This window comes from Spinacia oleracea, chromosome 6 (genome assembly GCF_020520425.1).
Source record: "Spinacia oleracea cultivar Varoflay chromosome 6, BTI_SOV_V1, whole genome shotgun sequence".
In the NCBI taxonomy this organism is placed as follows: domain Eukaryota; kingdom Viridiplantae; phylum Streptophyta; class Magnoliopsida; order Caryophyllales; family Amaranthaceae; genus Spinacia; species Spinacia oleracea.
The window spans coordinates 149748057-149759521 of record NC_079492.1 but is presented as its reverse complement, the minus strand read 5'-3'; the positions used below and the strand labels follow the sequence as shown (position 1 = coordinate 149759521).

At 33.6% G+C, this 11465-nt stretch overlaps 2 protein-coding genes and 2 non-coding genes across 4 annotated transcripts; 1 reads left to right on the top strand and 3 right to left on the bottom strand.

Moving 5' to 3' along the window:
- Window positions 1-2299: 2299 nt before the first annotated feature.
- On the top strand, window positions 2300-7488 carry LOC110791203 (phosphoribulokinase, chloroplastic-like). The gene is made up of 5 exons (NM_001426416.1): window positions 2300-2985; window positions 4746-4830; window positions 4943-5027; window positions 5932-6176; window positions 7026-7488. The coding sequence occupies exons 1-5, from the start codon at window positions 2444-2446 to the stop codon at window positions 7275-7277; spliced, it is 1209 nt and encodes a 402-aa protein (NP_001413345.1). The 5' UTR covers window positions 2300-2443; the 3' UTR covers window positions 7278-7488.
- TRNAG-UCC (transfer RNA glycine (anticodon UCC)) lies at window positions 3934-4005 on the bottom strand. The gene has a single exon. It is a non-coding gene; the product is annotated as a tRNA-Gly (tRNA).
- TRNAG-UCC (transfer RNA glycine (anticodon UCC)) lies at window positions 4589-4660 on the bottom strand. Its single transcript has one exon. It is a non-coding gene; the product is annotated as a tRNA-Gly (tRNA).
- Window positions 7489-8304: 816 nt separating the features above from the next.
- Window positions 8305-10582, bottom strand: LOC110791213 (protein BASIC PENTACYSTEINE7). The gene is made up of 2 exons (XM_021995962.2): window positions 10324-10582; window positions 8305-9387 (listed from the first exon to the last, which is right to left on the bottom strand). Exon 2 carries the CDS (start codon window positions 9253-9255, stop codon window positions 8560-8562), a length of 696 nt encoding a protein of 231 aa, XP_021851654.1. The 5' UTR covers window positions 9256-9387; window positions 10324-10582; the 3' UTR covers window positions 8305-8559.
- Window positions 10583-11465: the final 883 nt, after the last annotated feature.

Genomic DNA, 11465 nt, shown 5'->3' with positions numbered 1-11465 from the left:
GGATCTAATCTAGTGTACTATATTTAAAAGGTGAAGGGTCATCTATGGGAATGTGGAGTCCCTGTTCTTTTTGTTAAAAGTGAAAAACAATATAAAAAAAAATGTACATATATTGATCCCGCAACATATGAAATATTAAGGGAAGGTTGTACCATTAATCCACAAATAAATTAACTACTCCTTTCGTCTCTTTTTGTTCTTTACGTTTGGTATTTTGCACGTTTATTAACGATTAATTAATGTGCATTGAGATTGCTTTATTTTTTTTATTTAAACAAGGAAAATTACTTTTATTTATAACGTTTTCACTTTTATCAAAATTGTGTTATTAGGATTATGAGAAAAATTTAATGTCCTAATAGAAAGGTGTGAGAAATTAAATAACCCAATGAATTTAATTGGTTAAAATAATCATTTGACACAAATTTTGATAGAATATTAAAGCATTTATGTGATGATATAAAAAGAAATGTAAAGAACATTTTAAAACACCCAAAAAGGAAAACGTAAAAAACAAAATAAGACGAAGGGAGTATCTTCTATTTGCACGATTTACTATATAACTAATAATTGGACCATGTCAGTTACCACTATCTTTTTTGGACCCCCAAAAATTTGGTTATAGACGACCCCTAAAAAGGAAGTTTATGTGATATGTGACCCTCTGCTTATGAGTCCATGTGATGTTCACATCAATGGAAAAACATTGAGTTTAAACCATAAATTTTGTAGTACTAAGATATGACATGTTTTCATGTTATCACTAGTTTTTGGGCCCGGACGATGCACCGGGTTACTACATTAATGACAATCATATTTACTTATATTTTTTTTTTTGCAATGATAACATGAACACATGTAATAGCTTAGTAGCTTAGTGGTAAAGGCTTAATTGTTTAAACTCAAGGTCATAGTTTCAAACCTTATGAAACCATGTTTGATAAATTTTTTAATGTGTATGAAGATTACATTGAGCAAACCACCCATAAGAAAAGCGCCACGTGTGTCAAATAATTAATTACTCCCTTCGTCCCGGAATACTTGACCTGTTTTCCTTATCGGGCCGTCCCTTAATATTTGACATGTTTCTAAAAATGGAAATATTCTAACAATATTATATTATTTCTCACTCCACCTCTATTAACCCACTTACCCCCTACTCCATACAAAAAATAATTAAAAATTCAACTCCTACTCTCCCCCAACCCCACCTCAACCCACCTCCCACTAACTACATTAAAATAATACCCCACTATCAACTACTACCTATTAAATTAAATAAGTCAATTCAAGTTCCTTAAACTCTGTGCCGGTCAAACCGGGTCGAGTATTCCGGGACGGAGGGAGTACTCTGTAAGTAAAAGAACATATACTTCAAATTCAAATAACAAATACGGAGTAGCATGTTCCACTTATATACGGAGTAAAGTGAAATCTTTCTTTATGTTCATTTGCATGTTTATCAACGATTACAGTTTAGGGGACTTCTCCCTCTTTCACACCAAAAAAAAGAACAACTATGAAATTTTACATGGATAATCAATTACAATTCGCACCAAACACAAATATCATATAAATAAGAATCACGGTTAATTCAAAAACGTTTAAGTGTATAAAATACAAAGTACTACGGAGTATTTTATTAAAAATATGCTTGAAATCTTTCTTTATGAAGCATATTCTTCACGTAAATAAAAGGATATCATGAAATTCATCACTACCATATCCATCTTTATAAAACCATGGAATTTATGGCTCTAATCATTCTTAGCAAAAACAAGAACACAAAGCTACAAAGAAAAAGACTTGAAATGAATGACACACATTTAACCCCTCTTCCACTCCACACCCTTAAACCCTCATCCTCAATCAACCACTTTCTAAACGCCACGTGGCATTGCAAATATCCAAATTACAATAGATGATCTCCATGCAACCTTCTCTACCTTTAATTTGTGCATCACATACACCTTACACAACCTCATCAACAAAATCCCCACCTTTTTTTTATTTTCTTAAAATAAAATAAAATTACCATATCAATAATATATTAAAAAACATCAAAAAAAAGACTATTACAACCTCATCCCACATTTTATTAACCTTACAACAACTAACACATTGTATCGAAATAAGGGGCAATTATGAGAATTCATAAATAAAAACCGGGATTTTTTTCCACCTATGATCGAAACTAAATAATTTCTCTTTTGCCATAAAACAAAACCTTTTTCTTCCAAATTATCCAAAATTCTGGTCCAAATTGAATTCTTTTTTCCACCCAAAAAAAAAAAACTTAGCAAAACCCATTTCAAGACATAACTTTTCTAAACCAACTAATCAAAAATCCCAAACACCCACTTCATATTTCTTCTATATCACTCACATTCTCTCTCTCCTTTTTTTTTAAGAGAGAGAAAATAGTAAAAAAAAAACAGAAAAAATGGCAGTGTGTACAGTATACACAATCCCAACAACAACCCATTTAGGATCATCATTCAACCAAAACAACAAACAAGTTTTTTTCAACTACAAAAGATCATCATCATCAAACAACACTTTATTTACAACAAGACCATCCTATGTAATAACATGTTCACAACAACAAACAATTGTGATTGGTTTAGCAGCAGATTCAGGTTGTGGTAAGAGTACATTCATGAGGAGGTTAACAAGTGTTTTCGGTGGCGCGGCCGAGCCACCAAAGGGTGGTAACCCAGATTCAAACACATTGATTAGTGACACTACTACTGTTATCTGTTTGGATGATTTTCATTCCCTTGATAGAAATGGCAGGAAAGTGGAAAAAGTTACTGCTTTAGACCCAAAAGCTAATGATTTTGATCTTATGTATGAACAAGTTAAGGCTTTGAAAGAAGGTAAAGCTGTTGATAAACCTATTTATAATCATGTTTCTGGTTTGTTGGACCCTCCTGAGCTTATTCAACCTCCTAAGATCTTGGTCATTGAAGGGTTACACCCCATGTAAGTCTGTCTGTCTCTCTTTCGCTGCCTTTCTGAACTGTAAATTCATGCGTTGCACGAGTTCTAAACTAGTTAATGTGAGTATTAATTACTCGTAGTGGTATTTTCTCTTAGGGACTTTTTTTTTAACTAAAGACTAAGTTGTTATTACTAGCTAGCTAGTGAGTGTCTTATTGTTAATTAATCAATTAATTAATTAATCTTGTGCTATATAGGTATAATGATATTTTTTTTATTTACATTCCGGGTTATAATTTCATGTATTGCACGGCTTCTAAACTAGTTAATGTAAGTATTACTTACTCGTAGAGGTATTTTTTCATAGTGACTTATTTTTGAACCCGAGACTAATTAAGTTGTTATTAATTACTAGCTAGCTAGTGAGTGTGTTATTGTTAATTAATCAATAAAATAATTAATTTCATGCATTACACGGGTTTTAAACTAATTAAAGTAAGTAAATACTAAACCTTTTTTTTAAGCTTGAGACTGAGTTGTTATTACTAGCTAGCTAGTGAGTGTGTAATTGTTAATTAATCAATTAAATAATTAATCTTGTGCAAGATATAATGATACTTTTTTTTAATCTATATTGATAGATAAAACTCATTCATTTTGGGATTAAGGCTATGATATTAAGAGTAGTCGATTTTTATATCACATGTATGCATATATTTCTAGTTAATTATATATGGTTGGTTGTGGCATTCCTAAGTGTAGATAAGGAGATAAATGTCGTAAAAATGGTTGGTTGAGCTTATGTCAATGTCTTTATCATATAATTTTTTTCCCTTTATTTTTCTCTTGAATAAAAAAAATAAAAATCTTTCTCATAGCAAATTTACCTGTTTTAGGTGGGGCCATATCTAAATTTGTTTGGTATGTTTTCAAATTCTGTATGGTATATTATTTTCCATGAGAAAAATAAGTTGGGACATATGAGAAAAATGCGTCTGCCGGGAGTCGAACCCGGGTCTATTGCTTGGAAGGCAATTATCCTAACCGTTGGACTACAGACGCTTTTGATGCCAATTGATTTTAGTTTTTATTAATGTCAACTCTTTGATAATTTTAGTTGATAACATATACTTGAAATCCTAATTTTAATTTTATCTTACAAAAGAATTCTATATGAATCTCTAATACGGAGTATATTTTTGATTAATTAGTTTTTATCCTGTTCGTTGACGGGTTTTTTAATTTGAAAAATTCAGTTATATTGGTTATGTAATATACGGGATAATACAAATTAAATGTTGAAATAATAAAATACGATTTAATTTATTTGGAGTATAATTGAAATTAGAATGTAAATTTGACCAAAATGAATTTTGAGGGGAAATAACATCTAAATATAATAAAAAATAACAGCTAAATATAATTGAGGTGGAGAAGTGAAAAAGATGAATATAAATGATGATTTTAGAATAAAATAAATTAAAAAGTGACATGTGGCATAACGGTATGCAGAATATTATGTTTTAAAATATTAGTATAGATTCTTTTGCATTTATAATGTGCATCGTACGGGTTAAAAACTACTAGTAAGTAGTATAAATAGCAAAAAAAAAAAATTAGTTTAGGACATACAGGAAAAAAAAAATGCGTCTGCCGGGAGTCGAACCCGGGTCTATTGCTTGGAAGGCAATTATCCTAACCGTTGGACTACAGACGCTTATGATGTCAACTAATTTTCTAAATTATATATGTAAATTTATAAATAAATTATGTTAACTTATTTTCTAAATTGTTTTATTAAGGTATGACGCACGTGTGAGGGAATTGCTAGACTTCAGCATCTACTTGGACATTAGCAATGAAGTTAAATTTGCCTGGAAAATTCAGGTAAAGAAAACATGCCAACAAAAATTCATTTGCAATTTTATTTATTTATTATTATTATGATAATATGTGAATGATGTTGCTAATTAAATTATAATTGTAAATGGCATATCAGAGAGACATGAAAGAAAGAGGACACAGTCTTGAAAGCATCAAAGCCAGTATTGAATCCAGAAAGCCAGATTTTGATGCTTACATTGGTAATTTTCTAACTTTCTTTCGAAGGTTCGGTAACTCTCAGAGTCAATTAAACATTATTCAAAGTTTTATTTTTACGTCACTAATTATGTGTTTGGTTTTGTGTAAAATGTTTCAGTGGAAAATGATTTCCCCATTTTCAATCATTTATTGTTGTTTTGTACGGTAATATGTTTTAAACAATTTTCCAATAACTCTCTCAATGGTCGAAAACATTATCCATTTGAAATCTTCACCTATCTACTATATTTTCTCTTTTTCCAGTGAAAGTTTTGCAAGGAAGGAAACTGGTTTAGAATTGTGTTCTCCATTGGAAAATATTTTTCGTGGAAAATCATTCTTCACTCAAACGTCTTCTACCAAACCAAACGAAGCCTAATTAGTTTCAAGCCCCAAGGGCGTAAAATTGACTATGAGATCTATTTTTCACTGAAAACGTTTTAAATCAAACCAAACAGAACCTAACTTTCTCAATGGTGGAAAACATTTTCCACTTGAAAAGAAAGGAAACCACTTTTCCCAGTTTTCTTCCTTACCTCCTCTCTTCCCATCAATCTTCACCCATCTATTCTTTTTTTTCTTTTTTTTTCTACGAATTTTTTTGTAAGGAACCAAATAAAGGAAAACTAATTTAGAATGTGTTTTTCACTGAAAACCTTTCCCGCTGGAGCCTAATAAAACTGGGAAACCACTTTTCCCAATTTTCTTCCTTACCTCATCTCTTTCCATCAATCTTCACCCATCTACTTTTTTTTTTTTTTTTTTTCTTTTTTCTACGAATTTTTTTGTAAGGAACTAAACAAAGAAAAACTAGTTTACAATTGTGCTTTTCACTGAAAACCTTTTCCGCTAAACCAAACGGAGCCTAATAAAACTGACACTGATCGAGCTCTATTTCGAATGCAGACCCACAAAAGCAGCATGCTGATGTAGTGATTGAAGTATTGCCAACTGAACTCATTCCTGATGATGATGAAGGCAAAGTGTTGAGAGTAAGGATGATTCAGAAAGAAGGAGTCAAGTTTTTCAACCCAGTTTACTTGTTTGATGAAGGATCTACCATTTCATGGATTCCATGTGGTAGAAAATTAACATGTTCTTACCCTGGTATCAAATTTTCCTATGGCCCAGACACCTTCTATGGCAACGAGGTATAATCCCCTTCAATCTCTCATTTAGTTTTTGTTTATGCGCCTGTTTGGCAATTGGTTGTTTCGGCTTTTTATGTTAGTTGTTTGAGACTTTGAGTGTTGATTTTCTAAAAATGTGTGGGTTGGCTACTAGCTGTTTCATACAAAATGTAACTACCAAAATGAAAAGCTAATAGTAATATCCAATGTAAAAAGCTATTCTTACTAGCTTTTGAGTTTGGCGGAAAAACCGGCTTTTTAGCTAAGGAAAACACCCTTTACCAAAAAACATGTATCACTTGCTCTTTGACCACATACAAAAGCCAAAAGCCAATACCTAAAGTAAAATGCTACTTGCTAGCTTTTTGAGTTTTGGCGGAAAAATCGACTTTTACATGTATTATTGGTTGTTTGACCACATAAAAAAGCCAAAAGTCAATAGGCAATACCCAATGTAAAAAGTTAGTCTTACTAGCTTTTGAGTTTTGGCGGAAAATCTGCCTTTTTAGCCAAGGAAAAAACGATTTATGTATTATTCTTTGTTTGACCACATAAAAAGCCAAAAGCCAACAAAAAAGCAATCATCAAACAGACCCTCATAATATTCAGTGAAAATAATACGTCTCTTGCAACATTATGACTATATATCAGAGGTGATCAAAATCCGGGCCGGGCCAAGCCGGGCTTTAACATAAAAAAAAAAATCATGCCCAACCCCATAAATTTTGTGTGTGTTGTACTAGCCAAAACGGGCTTTTTCAGGCCGAGCTTGAGTTTTAATCTAAAAACACATATTTTAGGCTACCCAAACCCATACTTTTCCGGGCCGAGCTATAATTAATCAGGTCTACTTTATATATTGTTTCGCAGGTGACAGTAGTAGAGATGGATGGAATGTTTGACAGATTAGACGAACTAATCTACGTCGAAAGCCATTTGAGCAATCTATCAACCAAGTTTTATGGTGAAGTCACTCAACAAATGTTGAAGCACCAAAATTTCCCAGGAAGCAACAATGGAACTGGTTTCTTCCAAACCATAATTGGATTGAAGATCAGAGACTTGTTCGAGCAGCTCGTTGCTAGCAGGTCTACAGCAACTGCAACAGCTGCTAAAGCCTAGAAAAAGCTCGAATTTTACAACATATGATAAGATATGGAATATGTCAATCTAAATTAAATCTACTTCATTTGTAATTTCCACTACCTATATTATTATTCTTCTTGTATAAGTTTGTTTTTGTAGGGATACTCTGATATTTTCTGCTGTTAATAGACATGCAAGAGATGGAAAATGCAGTTCAAAAGATATTCATAGCATCAAAATTCCCTTACATAGTTACATGTCTCTTTATTAATCTTAATAACGTCGTACAAGTGTGCAACTATGTTGCTCAGGCACGGATTTAAGTGTCATGCCTGACACCAGTGTCCAATAGAAATTTTGGAGACAGGGCAACACGGTCAAAAGAATGTCTTGACTAGTTCTTAGGACACGACTACCATAGAAAATGCTGGAAAAATTCCCACCCCTAAATTATTTTAATACTTCATATAAAAATGTAAAAGAAAAAGAAGAGGAGGGCACCAAGTTAACCTAAGTTTTTAGTTTTTTTGAGCTTTTTGATTCGGGTAACAACCGGTAAGACTGATTTATTCGCTGATAGATGCTTTTATCTTCATCTTGGATACCAAAAATTTAACTTTTTATTTCTTTTTTTTCTCCTCTCCTCCGATCACGACACTTGATTTCGGATCCTTTTCCGAAACACGGGTGTCGACACTTATTCTAACACCTCTAGAGTGTCATGTCGTGTCGACACCCGACACCTCGGTCAACCAGGTTGTCGAAGTAACATAGTCGTACAACCTCTGACGGAGGAAGAACAGGAGATGAAGTCCAATACTTTGCAAAAGTAATCATGAATTGAGTTCAGTAAACTGACATCTAAAGAAAGAGAAAAGAACTTCCATTTGAGATTTCCTGCTCAAAGAACAAGCTTTCCAACAGAAGCACTTCAAAATCCAGGATTAAACTCCTATGCTGTGTTAAATTTTACAATTAAGAACAGAAGCTAGTTCATGCATCAATACTTAACTAAAGAACCTTTGGTTTATGTTCTACACAACATAGAAGATGCAAGAAGAAATGACGAAAATATAATGGCTTTCATTCCCTTTCAAGAGAAAACAAGGAAAATTGGAGTGCACAAGCCAATTTTCATAAAATATTTCCATTACACTAAAAAAAACAAAGTAAAAACTTCAAAAAACACCTAAAAACACCCGTATAAACCTCGAAAACTGCTTAAATGCAGACATTAAGATCATGCCTTACTTGAAAAATGATGCAGATAAAATAGAAGCACCTCTGTTTAGTAGTAACAAGCTCATTACTCATTTCATCACTTAATCGTCACGAACTTGTTAGTACCATGTTTGGCCCAATGATCTTTGAGATCAATTGGAAATTCCAGATCATACCCTTCAGCAGAAAGTCTTTGAAGAAGTTTATCATAAGCTCCATGGCTCATTTTCCTTCCAGCAGTTCGCGCACCAGCCCTCGTTGCACTCATAGGGAGCGGATACTCTGATATGTTTGTGGTGCAACAAGATGATTGCCAACCACCCGAACCCCACCTGTAGCACTGCCGTGCAGCACCTGTACACGAGCAAATCGGTGCTGGGATTCCGGAAGCTTCTGTGCTTGAGTCATTGTTATGGAAATTCGGGTTTTTGTTTTTCCTAGCACCACCACCTTTGGCCTTTGAAGATCTCCCCTTTTTGATTTTCGGTTTAGGTTCTTTTAGTGCAGCATCAATGGGGTTCCTTTTTGGGTTCTTGATAGGTATAGAAGGGGGTTCAGTGATCTGAGTTTGAGCATCGGCAACAACGTTTGTTGGTTCGTTTATAGGCATGCATCGAATTGGGACAGCCGGGAGTCCTCCATCTGGGTTGTTTTGAGTTCCTTGAAATGGGCTGAATCCGTTTCTTGTTGTTGCGGATAGGTAACTTCCGGGGTGAAACCATGAGAAGTGAGGGACGGATCTGGTTCGGTTTCCCTCGGGTATGATCGGGTAGTTCGAGCGAAATGTCCCCATATATCCTCAAATCTTACAAATCCCACCACTTAATGAGAGGTAAATAGCTTAAAGTAGAATCTTGAAAGAATGTGATGTTAGATGTTGTGGGATCTTACACATCAATCATCAATATTCCAGAAATCATTCAACCTAGCAACAGGGCAATCAAAAAGCAAGAATCACTCAACCTTCAAATCAGAAATCAAACTCAATAATATCACAAGAATCTTGCCATGAAACCATCAAGAACCATTACATTTCCTTCCAAACAACTTCATCTAAGTAGAATCCTTGAAAGAAGGATTTCAATGGGAGGTTTACAACACCAAATTGCTTGACAATCAAACACAATATATCACCAGAATCTTTTCATGAAACAATCAAGAAACCATTACATTTCCTTCCAAACAACTTTATCTAAGTAGAATCCTTGAAAGAAGGATTTCAATGGGAGGTTAACAACACCAAATTACTTGAAGATGGAGTAAGATACAGAGACCGACGGCGCGGAAATAACTTGAACTATACTATTTCCTCCTTCCATAGATGAGTTTCAAATTTCAAGCAACCATGGACTTTTCCTAACACAAGCCCTAACCATAAACTTTTTCTAAAGGCATCAACAACAAATAAGACCAACTAACATCCAATTATCAAAAAATCTACTCAGTATGGAATCATTCATGTTACATAGCAACAAACAAATAAGAAACCCTAATTGAAGCAATTTATACTAATTGAAAAAGGGGGGGAAATATACATGCAATGAAGAATTTGCAAACAACCCTTAATCTAACGTATACATATTTGAAATCTGAATTAGAAAAAAACAATATAAAAGCATGAATTAGTTTCTTAAAAACACTAAATCAGTGAACTATTCAAAACCCCTAAAAACGAACAAACCCATACAAACTAAGATTTTTGAAAAAAGCCCCAAAAATTGTAACCACCAAATTCCCACATTTCCAAATTTGAAATCAAACGAAACAAATCAAATTAAACTAGAAAGACAACAAATTCAAAGTACCCAGATGCTAAAAACTGGATAAAAGAAGATATAAGTAAAGGGATGATGAGAGATACCGAGACCACGAAGTTGAAACTGAAGCTTCTTAAATTCAAAATCTGGGAGCTGCAACAAGCTATTTTCTGTGCAAAAATGGTGGGGAAAAGGGTAAGATAAGGAAGAAGAAGAAGAGTATATCAGAGATTAGAGAAAGGTTAGGCTGAGAATAGGGAGATTGGGCGAATCTAAAGAGCAAAAAGGATGGAGGAGTAAACAATTTGGGGGGAGCGAAGAGAAGAAGAGTAGTGGGTGTTGCTGCTGCCTGACATCTTTTGACGGATGGTAAGGACCCCACTTTTGAAGAAAATTGATTTGTCGTTGATTAGGGTGATTTTTTTTTTTGAAAAAAAAACATTATTTTTTCAACCATTTTTTGTTCTTTAATTAAAGTTTTGTTTTGTTTTGTTCAAGTTATGTTAGCTTATTTTAGACAAAGTAAGATCTTATTATCGTAATGTTTTATTCACGGATTATTCTTGCGTAGACCTGGTCTTTAATAATAAAGTGTAGACCCAAAATTAATAGTTTTCGCTAGCAATTTTTTTACACTCATATGGACCTTGATTGTTCATATAGTAACTATAAATTAAACACCAAAATTCTTGGACATAGTAACCGTTTTTTAAAACATAGTAACCCTATGTTTTTAAAAAGCGAATTATGACCTTAAAATCACATTATTCAAGCATAACATGTATCAACAACACTAATTTGATATTATTTTTTTTCATAATAATCATAACAAATATCAAAATAAATTAGGAATAAGGTTGAGAAGATTAACCCACATGTGAGTTTAATTGTCCCACATGGAAGAAATAGAGGGAGATTGACTAACATATAAAGTTGGTGGGGGTACTCCACCTATCACCGGTTGGTTTTAGGATGGAACCTCATCAAGCTTATATGTGGTCGATCTCTTATCTAGTCCGGGCTCGTGTTAGGCCCGACGAGTTTATCAAATAAGTTGTTGCCACACAATTCCATAATTCACGAAGGCCCGACGGATATTTCATGAAATGCCCTCGAGTTTTTCCATAATTCACCAAACGCCCATCAAGTTTCAATAATTCATAAAATACCCCTCACAATTCGTACAAATACCCAACATACCCTTACTAATAACGGACCGTTAGTCTGCCGTTAGCCAAGTTTTCAA